This window comes from Gasterosteus aculeatus, chromosome 7, assembly GCF_964276395.1.
Source record: "Gasterosteus aculeatus chromosome 7, fGasAcu3.hap1.1, whole genome shotgun sequence".
NCBI classification, from domain to species: Eukaryota; Metazoa; Chordata; class Actinopteri; order Perciformes; family Gasterosteidae; genus Gasterosteus; species Gasterosteus aculeatus.
The window spans coordinates 31,759,907-31,776,167 of record NC_135694.1 but is presented as its reverse complement, the minus strand read 5'-3'; the positions used below and the strand labels follow the sequence as shown (position 1 = coordinate 31,776,167).

At 44.2% G+C, this 16,261-nt stretch overlaps 1 protein-coding gene across 2 annotated transcripts; it reads right to left on the bottom strand.

Annotated features, from left to right (window-relative positions):
* Window positions 1-2,996: 2,996 nt before the first annotated feature.
* Window positions 2,997-14,838, bottom strand: slco2b1 (solute carrier organic anion transporter family, member 2B1). Of its 2 annotated transcripts, none has more exons than XM_040182201.2 (15): window positions 14,015-14,838; window positions 13,746-13,875; window positions 13,416-13,553; window positions 13,141-13,303; window positions 12,842-13,063; window positions 12,128-12,226; window positions 9,397-9,527; window positions 7,947-8,037; window positions 7,256-7,420; window positions 6,995-7,184; window positions 6,357-6,501; window positions 5,324-5,484; window positions 4,517-4,581; window positions 4,015-4,135; window positions 2,997-3,943 (listed from the first exon to the last, which is right to left on the bottom strand). In XM_040182201.2, the coding sequence occupies exons 2-15, from the start codon at window positions 13,830-13,832 to the stop codon at window positions 3,745-3,747; spliced, it is 1,977 nt and encodes a 658-aa protein (XP_040038135.2). In that variant the 5' UTR covers window positions 13,833-13,875; window positions 14,015-14,838; the 3' UTR covers window positions 2,997-3,744. The 2 variants fall into 2 exon arrangements, with proteins under 2 accessions (XP_040038135.2, XP_040038136.2); XM_040182202.2 differs by having other exon boundaries at window positions 6,357-6,498; window positions 14,015-14,435.
* Between the last annotated feature and the right edge of the window lie 1,423 nt (window positions 14,839-16,261).

Here is a 16,261-nt window from a genome sequence, read left to right as displayed (position 1 = left end):
TGTGTGTGTGTGTGTGTGTGTGTGTGTGTGTGTGTGTGGCGGACACATGTGGTCCTGGTTTTCCAGCAGTCAGAGATTCTTGTGGTTTACAGACGCTGCCCAGAAGAAGAGACGACAGCGTCGGAATGTGAACGTGAGACGAACTTCGGTTCGAGGACACTTGAAGAATCAAACTTGATCTACTCTGCAGGTTTTAAGGTGAACGTATTTCTGTAAGTTAGACGCTAAAATAAACACTATCATTGGTGGACAAAGTACTAAAATCCTCCAAATGTAGTTCTCACAAGTAGAATTCCTGCAGTGAAAATGCAACATGAGTAAAGAAAATACAAATCAGTACAACCAGAGAAATGTTCTTCAGGGTTTGAAAGTATAGAATGCAAAATTATTTTGATTTAAAGTATATTAAATCTATTAAGAAAAGCCGATAAATGTCCCCATACTTCAGAAGATGAAACCACATAATGTTAAAATAATTACCCATAATATACAATATAATAGTCATTATATTATATAATGACTAATAATAACTGCACATTTACTGAATTCCTTATTATGGAATATCCTTATTTCAGCTCAAACTCATGTTGTATTAGTAAAAGTACAACAGGAGGTATAAATACTCAACTTAAGTACATGATATTTGGGCAAAATTACAGAAGCTCTATATATATATATATATATATATATATATATATAGATGCATGTTTTGTATTTGATTACAAGCAGCTGCAGTATTCCAGCAGCAGGATTGTCTGTGCTTCCTCGGCCGTGTTCTGTGGTCTTCATCATCCCGCTAGATGGCAGCAGATTGTCATCAATGTCTACGTACATTGTTCTTTCCTTAAATACTGTAAAGTTTGTCAGCCCACAACATGATGCCCGATGCTCCACCTCCAAACCACATCGCTGCTCTGGTGTTCCTCATCAGGGTCCGTTTCAACAAGCAGGTTCAGTTTGTTCACCCTGACGAGAGAAAGTCTGGCTTGTTTCACAAAGGGAGGTAACTAAAGCTCAGGATCAGTCACCATGGTGACTAAAGCTCAGGATCAGTCACCATGGTAACTAAAGCTCAGGATCAGTCACCATGTTAACTAAAGCTCAGGCTCAGTCACCAGTGTAACTAAAGCTCAGGCTCAGTCACCAGTGTAACTAAAGCTCAGGCTCAGTCACCATGGTGACTAAAGCTCAGGATCAGTCACCATGTTAACTAAAGCTCAGGATCAGTCACCATGGTAACTAAAGCTCAGGCTCAGTCACCATGGTAACTAAAGCTCAGGATCAGTCACCATGGTAACTAAAGCTCAGGCTCAGTCACCATGTTAACTAAAGCTCAGGCTCAGTCACCATGGTAACTAAAGCTCAGGATCAGTCACCATGGTAACTAAAGCTCAGGCTCAGTCACCATGGTAACTAAAGCTCAGGCTCAGTCACCATGGTAACTAAAGCTCAGGCTCAGTCACCATGGTGACTAAAGCTCAGGCTCAGTCACCATGGTGACTAAACCATGTTGATGAAGAAGCACTTTTACTTCTCAGGCTGTTAAACACGTCAGGAGAGAATATTGAGGCCGATTAGATATGTTGTCATTTCCAGATGACTGCTTGTTTGAACGCTATCGTTTTTCTTCATCAAATATGTCCATGACCTCACGCGTCCTCATAGAGGTAACAAGGTCTGCGTCTCCGTCTCCGAGACGCACGAGACCAGAAGGCTTCTCCAACATGCAACATATAGCAGTTTTCTTAACAAGGTTACCAAGCCGGCCCCTCCACCTGTTACACCTGTAATGCCAACGTTGATGTATACATATAATAATAATATTATCTGGTGGGACAATATTTTACTTTTCGTCCAAGTTGAGTCATAAAAATGACCCATTATGTAACTTCCTCACAGGGAAACAACAGCTGAAAAACTTCAATACAGTAATAGTTAAATCTACAATGTTGTAAACACATGAAACATCTTTTTAGTACAATTGAATGAATAAATAATATGAAAGTGGAGAAGGAGGCGTAAACATTTCACAATAGCATAAAGAATTTAATCTTGACGTTATATAATAACAATCCATGATGGATTTTATTCATTTATATCGTGCTCCGTGTTGTTTCTTCCTCTTCTCCAAACTCCAAAAACATTCCTGGCCTCTGTGACCTCTGACCCCTCCGAGGGAGCTCACTTCCCCTTCTGCGTTGTTCCAGACGACCTGCTGTCTTCATGAAGAAACTTTTACACTGAAACTCCGGCTTCCTGTCTGGGTTATTTAAGAAGATGAAGTGATGAAATGTTCCTGTTGGAGACGCTCTGATGAGTAAAACACTTCTCACAGCTGTTTGTAGTGTAACTCTGTTATTTTCATGATGGTAACAAATCTTTTGTTACCTGATCTCCGGTTTGCCTTCTGGTCTGTCTCCCGTATTTGAGCCGGTTTTCTTCCAGCTGCTGTCAGAAGAATCTTTCACACACAAACACAAACTCTGAGGACGCGGTGGGATGTTTGAGTGTGGAGGGAAGCAGGAGAAGACCAGGAGCGTCGTGTCAGGCTCATGTTAACATGAACCATCTGGAACAAATCGACCTCATTCTGGTATCATATTAATAATAATAAGGAACCACGTTAAGAGCTCGAGACACAATGATGTGTTCAGCTTGAAGAGTCCCTCAGAATCTCAGATTCCCTCATTCATAGACCGGAACCAGATCCAGAACCAGATCCAGAACAAAAACAAGGACCAGATCCAGAAGAAGAACAAGGACCAGATCCAGATCCAGATCCAGAACAAGAACAAGGACCAGATCCAGAACCACTTCACATGGAAGAGAGAAAAGCTCACAGCACAAGATAGATGTCCCATTTTGTTGAACCAGTTTTCCCTCTCAAACATTTAAAAATCTATATTGAGACTTTGCGCTTTGTGTGATAAACACATTTTAATAATCAGCGTAAGAGCCTCAAAGTCAAAAATAACGACATTACATGAAGACACAAGTATTTACAAAAAGCTTTATGGTGGCATCTACAGAACGAAGAACATCAACAAATCAACTACGACACTTACAGGAATAACTAAAAGGTTCGTGTGTTCATATGAGAAGATGGAACATAAACAGAATATGAAAGGTTTGAAAACATGACTGATAGAAATCTCTTTTTATTCTTTTTCTTTGCTTAAAATATATGTGATTTTGACAGTAAAAGCCTTGGATTAAAAAACATGTTCAATCTGAGATACGATAGCACAACTATTAAGAGTTCAAACATCGGACCTGAAATTAAACAAATATGATTTAAATTGAAGTAAATCCACACGCAAATCTTTCCCTAAATTAGCTTATCTTACGATGCTAACATGACAAGCAGCTACAATCTTTACCAAGTTTAGCTCGTTAGCATGCTAACCTTAGCTAACGATCAGTAAACACAGAGTCCTGTCCTGTGTTTGGACTCTTTTTTTGACCTGCTGGTGGCGCTAAATGTAAATTCAGAGGCTCAGTGAAGTGAGTGGGGTTCATCCTCTGAGAACCATGAAGGTATGAAGAACTCCTCACGGACATCGGTCCAGAAGTCTACTGGCCATCAGAGGAAGTGCAGCTTATTCAAATACAAAAATCGTCTTTAAATGATGAGAAATCTGTAACGATACGTTATCGACGTGAGACGCCGCTGCTGACTTTCCACGAGAGGAACACGGGACACACGCTGTCTTTGTCCTCATTGGCTTCAGGTCCTCTTTGTCTTCAGGCCGTCAGGTCTTCTGGTCTTCTGGTCTTCAGGTCCTCGAGCTCTTTGCCTTTAGCCGACGCGCTCACCGGCTCGTAGCCCCCTTTGCCCTCCGGCTGTGGTTCCCGGCTTCCAGCCCTCCGCCGAAAGAACACCACCGTCAGCAGGAAGCAGAGCAGACCGCCGCAGACGAAGACCACCTGCAGACCCAGGAACCTGCGCACAACAAACACGCGCGTCAGGGGGCGTTCGCAGAGGACAGCTGAATGCAAATCAACGGGACTCACCTCTGCCTGAAGCGGTCCAGGTCGTAGTACTGACAGGAAGTCTTCTGGCCGCACTTTTTGCCCCACAGGATGCAGGTGGTGTCGATGACGCTGCCGTACAGCACCGGACCGGGCATGAAGGCTGCACAAACACACTTTCAATGGAGGCCTTTTCACTGAAGATAATAACTTTCGCGTCCTGTTGGGTCCCACAGGAGGTTTAAAGGGGCCCTGGATTGGGGACCAGGCCTAACTTTGTTTATGGTTTTATATTTGATATAATGGAAAAATAACAAAAAAGCGTCGACCAATTTTCTTAAAGGCTCCCTCTGCTCTCACCTTCCACAATAAAAGCCCCAGACATAGACACCGTCATCGGTTCATTTGATTGGACACAGGTCTCCGAGCAACAAGCCGTCACTGAGACGGCTGTAAAGACTGCAGCCTCGTTCAGGGAGGGATTCACCACGAGCCCCCAAACCCCCAGCAGGGACCCACGAGCCCTCCTGAGGCCTGGACTCACCGAGCACTCTGAACAGCATGTACTGGACCCCCACCGCGAAGGACTTGTCCTCCGACGGCACCGTCCTGCAGCGGAGACACCAACGCGAAGCAGATGAACAGGGACACGCGTTGGTTGGTCAGGATTATGATGGTGAGAAAATAAACAATGGTTAAAACAACAATAAACAATTGTTATAAAAGTTGTGAAATATGCAAAGTTTGTTCCAGCAAACATGAATCAGTTTGTTTCATTTCCACGTGCTGCTGATTTCACATCATTTCTGGGAGCTTCTTGCTCTCTTTCTATGTGGGGTTGGTGTGTTAATATAGTTCCTTTAGTATCGTGCTACTTTCTAAATGACTTACGTAGTTTCATGAATAAAAAAGGATAAACAATCCTCACATTCCAAATCTGATATTTGTTGTTGTGAACTGGATGTTGATAGATTTATCTGTTGTAAATGATCCTCAAACGCCTCTGTTAACAACTCGTGTTCTATAAGTAGTTCTCCTCCAGCTCAGTGTGTGTTTCAGTCAACAGGAAAGAACATTTCCCCCCAGAGCCTCCTTCTTATCTGCAATAATAGTCTTTGTTTTCCAGCAGCTGTTTCTGCTGCATCTGGGAATCATTTCAGACTTTTATTGTTTCTTTTTCACACAGAATATCATTGCATATATAAATAAACATTAAGGTGTTCTTTTTATCAGTTATATTGAACATAACTACGTATTTAATGTAACTATGTATTCAACCATCTCTAATAAACATAAGTCAGTACTTCATATCTTTGTTAAATGTAACTTGTATACATCTTGCTCCGCTCACCTGAGGATCATCATGAAGGAGGGCGTCTGGGAGAAGGAGGCGATGAAGCTGGTGACCCCCAGCAGAGCTACGAAGGGGACCAGCAGGCCGGAGCAGCGCCCCCCACAGGTCCCCGAGGCCGCCATGCCGACCCCGGCCACGCACCGGCACCCGGAGAAGTTCTGCAGGGACACCCACACGAGATATATGGAGGTCTAGATAGAGATATGGTTCTGAGGTTCTATGTGACACAGCTCTACATGGACCATCAGTCACTAAATGAACATCATGCTGTGTTGAAGAAGACTTGAAACTAGAGACTGAGACATAAACTCATGTTTACAACGTTTACTGAGGGAATAAATCAAGAGAGAAGTAGAGTCATTTCCTCATAGACGTCTATGGGAGCAGAGGAGTCGCCCCCTGCTGGTCACTACAGAGAAGTAGAGTCATTTCCTCATAGACGTCTATAGAAACTCAGAGTTTGCTCTAGTTGTGCATTCTTTGCCTCCAGGGAAAACCACCGTAGGTCTCAGTGTGTTTCACCGGATGTAAAGGCAGTAACTTCTACGTGGGGTCCGTTGGTCTGCTGTCATTCACCCCCCTCGTCAGCCCCCTTCTTGGATTAATTTATTTTCCAGAACAGGAGGAAGAAAGTGAAAGTAAAACCAGATCTGATGCAGCTGTTCTCTGCTTGAACAACGTCTTGCTCTCTTCAGTGTGTGAACTGTTTCCCACAAAGTATTTATATCAGGAGGTTTATTCAAAAATCAACAAAAACATTGTTAAGTTAAATCAATCACACATGTGGACATGATGGATTAAGATTAAAAGTGTCCATGTCTTTCATGTCCATCTATCTGACTATCTGATGTCTCCATCCATCCAGCTCCAAATGATGAATGAAGTATTCAGCAGAGAGTATTTACGAATAGTGTGGGACACAAACACAGAGCTGACTGGTCTCTGACGGCACGAGACAGTTTATTGGTTCTGTTCTGTCAAGATCTGCTGAACGCTTGAATCGCCCAGGAAGCGGCGCCCTGCTTGTTACCGTGGCGTTGTTGGAGAGGTCTGTTTCCGTGGCGGTGCAGCCGGCGTGGCAGGGAGACCGGAACTCCACACCGTCAGAACCACAGACCGGGTTAAAGGCCTCCTGAGGGCACCGACAGCCGGAGCTGCACGACGACGCGTCACTGCTGGAAACACACAAATACAACACGATGCCAGACGAGTTAACCGTTAAAAAGTAACATCAGAGTTTAAATTAGTTCCCTGACTAGTGGATTTAGGTCCTCATCAGTATTATTAGTTCCCTGTCAGCTGTGGAATTAGTCTTCGGTAAACAGTGACATTATGTGGCTTCAAGTTCCCTGAAAGTTATGAGATTAGAAGTTCCCTTTTTAATAGTAAAATAAAATGAATTATCTTCCTGCCGGTGGTGTAACTAGTTCCCTGTCAGTGAGGAAATTAGTTCCTTATAAGCGTTTAAATGACGTTGAATTACCTCCCTGTCAGCATTAGCTCCTTGGTAGAGGTGCAGTATGTTTATATGTATATATGTATATATATGTATATATGTATATAATCTGGTTGAATGCACTTATTGTCTCATAGTCGCTGTATGTAGTTAGTTCCCTTTCAGTGTTGAAATGAGTCCTCTGCATGAGTGTAAAGTCGTTGCATGTCCACCTGTGAGGAAAGACCCCGGCGATCTTCTGGGTGGGGCATCCCATGAACAGCAGCGGCGTGGAGGAGAACAGGCACAGCAGGATCGCGACCGTGCACAACTTGCTGGCCCCTCTGACCGAAAGGTTCATCCGCCGCATCACAACTCCGCCCAGGACGGTGCCGAGCACCGCCAGCGGGATGCAAACGCCTCCTGGGAGAGGAAATCAACCCGTCGGTCAGCACCGCGGCCGCCTACTCACCACGCACACCCACCCGACTCACCGATCATCATGGTGGAGTTGGACACCGTCTGGCTGAACTGCCACTCGAGGAACTTTGCCATGAAGGTGGCGAGGCCGGAGAGCAGCGCGGCCAGGTTGACCTGCGCCAGGACCACCAGCAGGTAGACGGGGCTGCGTAGCGTCCGCAGGGCGATACGGGGAAAACCTGCCGCACGGCCACAATAAACGAAGGCCACCGTCAACGTTAATCCCCAGAGGACCAAACACACCAGGATTCCTTAAGCGCTTCTTTAACGCACAAAAAGTCTTTTGTGAAGCACCTGAAGAAAGAGCTTCTCCAAAGAACTGTTAAAAAACCACAAACCACAAAAACAAATTTGCCAACCTGACAAGAAGTTGCCCATTAATGACCTTTTTGCATAAATTAATAAATATATCCGTGTATATTAGCGAAAACTATTCCATATTTTCTAATTCATACCATCCAATAACATGAATTAAGGACCCTTTAATATTCCAAAGCCAGTTCCAATTCCAAGAGTCATTTTTATTCTTGTATATTGATTAATGAAGGAACGTTGTTCTCCAGCAGAAGGGACACTTTGCTCATCCAGGACCAAGGGGCCCCCCTGGGGGTCTGTCAGTGCACGTGATCTTCGTCTCCTGCCGGTGACCTTTAGTAGCCGCGTCCTCGCCAGACAGGAACCAGAGGAGGGAAAAAGAAGACTTACTTTTGAGGAACTGAAGAAGGGACATTTCCTGGAGCGGGTTCGTCTGCTGCTTGCAGTCCGGTCCCGACTCCACGACGTCCTCGCCGCCGTCCTTTAACAGAACATCACACGCTCAGTCTGCAGGCGACGCAACATTCAGGGGTCAGGTCACGTTGTTTAAACGTGTCCTCTGAGTGACACGTGGGCGGCGTGGTCTTCCAGGAGACCCAGAGAGCAACACCAACGACGCCAGCTCTGCTTCCATCAGTCACTCTGCACGCAGGGAAATCAAAGGTTCCCAATGAACCACTTCTGGTTCCACGAACAAACCAGAGTCGTTTACTTCACTTTGTTCGTTAACCTCAAAGGTGCCTCGCAGAACCTGAAGGAAACGGTTCTCTGGGACACTCGTTCTGGTTCTTTGAGGCACCTAAAGAAAAGAAACCGTGACTTAATGACGTAGACGGTGATGTTCTTAGTCCATCTCGCTGCCTCTTAAAGATCCACTCAGGAACCTTCACTTTCCTGTGTGCAGAACGCGCTGCTGACATTAACGGACAGAACGACACACGTGTCGCTGTGAAGCTTCTGTTGTGTGAAGCAAATGTGTTTTATGCTTTATAACATTAATCATTAACGATTAAGCTTCTCAGGACTTCTCATAGATTAAAACCGTAAAAACTACCAAACTGCCACTTTTGAAGTATCAAGCTGATAAAACAATGTCAAATATTAATTTCAATTTGCAAATAAAGGTCGGGTGTCTTTGTACTAACTAAGTACTTGTTCCTGCGACGGCTTGTTTGAGTTTAAGGAGCATCGGCTCAGACGAGAAGGAGCCGCATGTTCCTCATCGTATCAGATAAAACATCTGATAAGAAGTCCAAAGTCCACACGAACCACCAGCATGAAGCAGTTAAATCATCGTTACTTCACGCTGTCACAACATGAAGCCAAACACTTGTATATTTCCTCACACCAGCAGAGACTGGAAAGACTACTTCCATCTCAGGAGACCGCTGGAGGGGAATAACGCACGAGTTGGAGAATCTGCAGAGTCCCTTTAGTGTTTGTGAATCACAGCTCCAATGTGGAGAAGTTTAACGCCCCTTCGGTGGGACGAATCGTGTGCTTAGTGAAAGTGAAAGTGCTCGTTTGGCCTCAGCCTGCGGCTCCGTCTCTCAGCACGTCGATCATAAGGAAACTGTTGCACAATCACTTCGTTTAACTTTTAAAACATGCAGGGTTGGACTTTTGCCAACTTGGCTTCAGGAACGAAGTAAAAAATCAGATTCCCGTCAGAACTTGTTGAGTTGACCGAAGTTCAGTTTGTAACTATTTATTTTCATACTTTTACTTTAATCACATTTGTTTGGGGGATTTCCATCTCAACGCTGCCCCATACTGCCAGCAGAACTCTCCAGGGTTCTTCTGGAGGTTTGTGGACCAGTGGAGACAACCCTCCTCTCACCTCTTTGGGCATGCTGCTGGGGAAGAAGAGGTACGGCAGCGCCGTGAGGAAGAGGAGGCCGGACGCCATCAGGAAGCCGAGCCACCAGGCTCCCACCCAGCGAAGGTCCTTGTGGTCCAATCTGATCTGGTCTGGAAGAAGAAGAAAAGACAGTGACGACACGTTGGCATAAACATCACGCATTATGAATATAAGAACAAAGAGGAATGAATAGACAACTTGTATTATTGGAAATATAATTATGGATTAAAGCTGCAAGCAGCGATGAACGATGAACGATGAACAAAGACGCTCTAACTTGTGAAGTCTGGCAGATAAACGAACACATTGAATGTGTCTTTGGGGAAACACCTGTAGTTTAACATGTCCACTCACGTCGGTCACAGACACACAACTTGACCAGCTTGATTCATTATTCTCACGCTTACTCTGCAGATCGGGGAGAGGAATCTGTGCAGCTGGATCAAAGCGGAGGCCTCCAGGTGAGTGCACCTACATCCCAGCGGTTGCTGGCGCTGCTTTTTGAATACGTGTAGGGGGCGCTATTCAGCAAAATGCCATTTGGAAGCATTGGAATCATAGGAAGTAGCTACATCTAGGCCACGCCCCCTACAACCTTCATTGGTCCATATCTTTGATAAGACATCAACAAGCTTTTAACTTCAGATGTCAGATCTCAATAATGATTTCCTGAAACGTCCGTGTGAATCGCAGCGTCTGGGACGAGTTCGCAAAAACGTGTTTTCACAACATTCAAAATGGCGGATAATGTTGCTAGGCGCATTAGCACACCATGATTGACTTTTTGGTAGAGCACCTGTGTGTCAATCGGTGAAACTGGGCAAAATGTCCCCCAGAGGGAGCCCTTCCAGGGGGCGCTAGAGAGACATTATTTTATCCCCAAATGCGCAACCCAAGAATATCTACATTTTTCGCACTTCTGATTTGCTAAAATTTAAGAGTTTTGGAATATGATAAAGGCCTCCAAAGTGCGATTCAAGTGGATAAATAATAATAATAATAATAGTTGCAGTCGGCTCAGGCCCTAATAATAATAATAATTACAGAATTGTAAATTACTCCCGTGTTACTATGGTGACTTTTACCAATAAACCTTAATTTTGAAAATTAAGGTTTATTGAAAATACTTTTTTAAAGGTTTTATATATTGGTGTGCCTTTAAAAATGTGCCAAAAAACTACAAATCCATGGAAACCCTCTGAGGTTGAAGGTCAGGAAACTGTTGATTATTTACACCCTGAGGGAGATTTCCTTTGATTTTAGCTGCTTATGATGGATTTTCTTTTGTTAACCTTAATAAATCCACCTTAAAGGTACGTTGGGTCCTGCCACACCTCAACAGGTGTGACTGCGCTTAATCCGGTTTGGTCACATTAAGTGTTCCAGGTACGATCTTTCTCTTTGTACTGTGTTTCTAATCTGAACTGTAGACTTTTCTCAGGATGTTGCTGCAGGTTTTGAAGAGACGGGAACAAACATATAAGTATTATAGTAGCAGAACGTTGACTCTTTAACATTTAACTGTTGTGTTTGTGTTTAAATAAAGTTTGGGGAACAGATTGAACATTTTAAGAGTATTCAGAATGCTTCAAATAAATATATTTAATCTGCTACGGTGAGAAGATGTGGTTCCTCTGACCTTACTTCAAGTTTGACGTCTACAGCAAAGTTAAAACAAGACGCGGACGATTCAGGTAAAACTTCAGTTCAGTAAAATACTGGTTTATACGCGAATGCGTATTCCCTCAATCCCTTACAGACACACACACACACACACACACACACACACACACACACACACACACACACACGGTAGAAGCGAAAACAGTTTTTTGTTTGAACAAGACTCAAAAGAAAGTCAAGCTCCATTAATCCGAGAGGCGTGACGGCGTCCGAAGCGTCTTTCGGTTTCACCGAACATCAGCAAAATGTCCTGATGTCGTCTTCTTCTTCTTCTTCTTCTTCGCTACGTAACAAACTAGAGTAACTAGAGTACTTAAGTGGCCAAAAACAACTCGTAGTTAACGCTACTTTTTTTTTTTAATACTTTTTTAATTTCACATTTAAAACTCTCAACTAGCATTAGAAGTTGAAGAATAAAGCAGATTTGGAGTTGCAACATAACACACAGTAACTGACAATCGCTGCAACGATCTTCATTTTCAAGTTGGAACGAGTGGATTTACTTCTGGGACACGTTTCAACATTCCTGTCCGGGACAAACCGACTTCTACAAGATCACAGCCGGTTCTTTACGGTCCACGTTTGCACAGTTTTGATTCACATTTTGGTATCAGAATTCTATTGCAAGTTTAGTTAATTAACTGGTACTAACTAATAGAAAGTCTTTTGTGTAGTCGCGGTTTGTTTGTAGACTGATGTTTCTTATCAACCAGTGAACAAGGAGCGTATATGGACTGAGGAGGACGTGGAGACGCTGTGGAGACGCTGTGGAGACGCTGTGGAGACGCTGTGGACGTCTGAAACTATACTCAATCATAACAACAATATGAATGATTATTAAAATGATATTATGATTACTATATTTGTATAATAGTAATCAATAATACACATCTTAATTATTATTATGAAATTCTTGTATTAGTAGAATAATAATAATAATAATTATTATTCTTCGTGAACATGAAGCAGCTGTTACGCAGGAAGTCGTCCCTTCGGGTTTTATGAAAAACTAAAATTGTCTCCTCACCTCCAGACAACTTGTCAAAGTCGACGTAGAAGCGCAGCATGAGGGAGCCGGTGATGAAGCCCACGGCCGGGCCGATGGAGGTCACGGCGAGCAGGATGCCTGCAACGAGCAGAGGGGTTCAGCCTCAGAGGACAATGACCGAGTGTCTTCTGGTGTTAATTATGTTCGACCTTCACGTGAGTCGGTCTGAGAGTCGAACCAGCTGCAACTTCTGAACTTTTTAATGTTTTAATGGATGGACGGTTTTATGAAGCATTCTACTCCTGATCCTCTTCATCGGAGGTTCCTGAACCTTTAAGGCCGCTCTTCTACGTCCTCAAGCTGTTCATGCAGTTAAACAAAGACAAAGACACAGAGCCTCTTCATTGCTACAATAAAACAGACCCATGAAAGCACATTTTGCCTTTTGTATTGTTATCTATTAAATAGACGGCTGTGAATCTTACAATGTCAACTAAAACCGAACAAATCATCTGTGGGAATGGGAACAAACAAACATGCTACAGGTGGGAAAACGCCCTGAAACCCTGCAAGCACCTTTCAATAATCCCAGTTACGTCATATTAACCAGCAATAAGGACGCCGGGGCAGCGGCCCAGAGGCAGTTACCATTAACCACACAGGGGATGGTAATGGAAATGTGTTAATGAGTTGCCAGAAACAACACTAAACCAATCGTCCGTCACATGTGACCCGGCGGCCGAGCAGAACTACCGAGGTAGAGCGGCGAGTTCTTCCGGCTGGCGTAGTCGTCGATGAAGGAGATGCCGAAGGGCTGGATGGGGACGGCGGCGATGCCCAGCAGCAGCTGACCCAGAAGCAGCAGGGGGTACGCCCCCAGCTGGGCGGGGCCCTCCTGCCGGCTGCAGCTCTGATTGGAGGAGGCGGTAACGGGGCTCTCCGATTGGCAGAGACCGGAGCTGTTCTCTCCAGAGGCTGCAGGCGAAGAACGAAACACCTGAGAGGCGCTTTGTGGGGACCATGAATGTGCGTCTGCGTGTGTGTGGACTCACTGCTGACGCGGCCGGTATAGTCGTAGGCTTCGCCCACGAAGTGTGGCAGCGCCATCAGCAGCGAGGCAACGCAGGCCAGCAGAGCTCCGCCGCCGATGAACCGCGGCCGGTGGACTCGACTCCCAAAGAAACTCACAAACACAATGAGGACGGTGTTCCCCACCTGTGAATGAGCACATGGGAGGATACGCGATCACACAAGGACATGTTGAACATGAGGATATGAAGACATGAGGTTCTGGGCTCTAGAGGTTCTGGACTCTGGAGGTTCTGACCTCGTTGAAAGCAGCCAGGAGACCCGACTTTTGGCTGGAGAAACCGTAACGTCTCTCGATGGTCGAGATGGAACTCTTCATGTAACCCGACACCAGGAGCTGAGCCAGCTGGAGAAGACTGTGACAGAACACAAAGAACTGTGGGGGGGTCAATCGATGATCCCGACATTATGACAGCCAAACGGGCCCAAGAGGTCATTACAAGGGGGTGTGCAGAGAGGAAGTGACCTCTGTGACCTTTAGAGAACAATACCAGGAAAGACTTCTGGAACAACAACTCGTCCTGAAGCGCACACAGCTGCAGACACACGACACACATGTTAAACGAACCTTGACGGCGTGGAAGGGACTCCGGCGTCGGGCAGGAGGTTGCGACACCGCGGGGTCAGAGTTCACGCTGAGGTCTTTGGCCCCCATCGTTTAACCTTAAACACACGGAGACCGAAGACCAGAACAAAGCCTGAAAGATACAAAGATGTTCACAGATGTTCACAGATGTTCACAGCTTCTCCATCCAGACCCCTGCAGCAGAAGACCAGCTGCTTTACTAAAGCAAAGGTGTGTCTGATAACTGTTAGTCACAAATAAAATACAAATACCTGAAAGCTGTGATTAAGGTGGTACTTGTTGTACTGAAGTGTCTGCAAACATCAGTCAGCAACATTCATTCATAAATCAGAGCGAAGCCGTCAATCAATCCGCTGCATCCACTTCAGCCCAGTAGAACCAGTAGACCCAGTGGAGCCATGTGCACTAGTGACAATTAGAACACCCAGTATTCCTGTAGTCCCACTAGACCCAGAGGTCTCAGTAGACTGCAGTAGAGTCCAGTGGTCCACGGGCCCAGTAGACCCAGTAGTCCAGTGGTCAGAGTCCTCCCAGCAACAATCCCCAGCAGGTCCCAGACTGAACTGGTTCAGTCAGACGAGTCGGGTCGACTCGGCGGCTCTAGTTGTCTCTGCTGGTATTTTCATGAGAACTTAGTGCCTCGAGGGGGAGGAGGAGGAGGAGGAGGAGGAGAAGGAGGAGGAGGAGGAGCTGGAATTTGAACCATGTGTGTTGAAGGCAGGGCTAGAGTTTAAGAAACTCAAGGTGGATTGTGGGAAATATAAAACCTCTTCCCCCTCCACCGCAGGACCCCTCCACCGCAGGACCCCCTCCACCGCAGGACCCCTCCACCGCAGGACCCCCTCCACCGCAGGACCCCCTCCACTGCAGGACCCCCTCCACTGCTGCCCCCTCCACCGCAGGACTTCGTCTTCCTTTTGTACTCGACGTTCTGTTGGGTCTTCGGGTCGTGTAAAGCATCTTGGAGTATTTAGAAACAGGTTATATGATATCAAAGTATTCATGAAGCTTAGGCGAAAAACTAGTCAGGAAGACTGGACCGGCTGTGCCGTTCCCTGGTGGGCTCCTGTCTCCCTGGGGGGCACGGCCAGCTGATTAGGGGCGGGGTCGGGTAGTATCAGAGGTGGGTGTCGTTACCGTAAACCAATCGCATTGGTGCAGACAAACGTTAAACTGTTCTCCTCTCTTTTGGTGTCAGTTGTCGTTTCAGCTCGATGCAAAGCCGGCGTGAGATCCCGGCCCGGGTCCGTCCTGCAGCAGGATGGAGTCCAAGCCCCAAACAACTCGCAATATCATATTATACCTTTTATAATAAATAAAGCTTTGTTCAAATGTCAACAAGTCTCTCCGGATTGAATTCTTATTAGTGCGGCCGTGTGACCAGCAGGTAGAGCCAAAGTCCAATGAGACTGTGAACGACCTGCCGACAGAACATCAGGAAGAACAGAGAAACGTTAATACCACACGGCTGTGATTCTACTTTAATGAGGCTTTTACAAGTAATGCTAATTTATAACTTTTATCTGCTGGCTTTAGTTACTTTTCCTATTAAGATCACACATACAAACAGCTGTATAGATGGAGGTGGACTAAAATGTGAAGAGGTCCAGTTATATGTAATCAATACACGACCAACAAATCAAATGAATTCAGTACGATTCTAAAACCCTTTTGAAAATATTTATAATCACCTAACAAAGAACTGAACATAATATATGTGTGTGACTGCAAATATAAATAATGCTATCTCAATTAACTAAATCAAAGTAGGGCTGCATTTAAAGAAATCAAAAATAAAATTGAAAGTGAAAACTGCTTCAATTCAGAAAAAATAAAATAACAGGAAGAAAAGCTTGATTTTCCCCTTTTATGATTCACATTTGGACTTGACGGTCTCAGCAAATTATAAATAACAAATCTAAAACCCATTCTAACAACTGAGCATATATATATATGTATATATATATATATATATATATATATATATATGCTATATATATATATATATATATATATATATATACATATATATATATATATATATAAACAATTGAGCATATATATATGAATGGGTTTTAGATTTATTATTTATATATATATATATATATATATATATATATATATATATATTTATATATTTATATAATAAAACGGCAGCTCGTTTGCAGTTATCAGTGAAAAGTCACTTTAATGACGCGGTGACGGTTTCATATCTAGATTATACTTCATATTATGAACAGAAGTGGATCAAAGTTACATGGATACAACATTGGTGGAATCTCCTCTTCCTTAAGATTGCAATATTACTTTTAGCTGAAGGTAATTATAAATTAGAAGTATTATACATTAACTGAGTTAATTTGAATTTAAAATAACCGGAAAATGTTCTTCTCTCAGCCTGAGATATATTCACATTTAAATGAAATGAAATGAAATGAAATAAGTTTATCTTCCTTATCTGTACTTTATACATTTTTCGGGTATTAAGGCTTTTATTG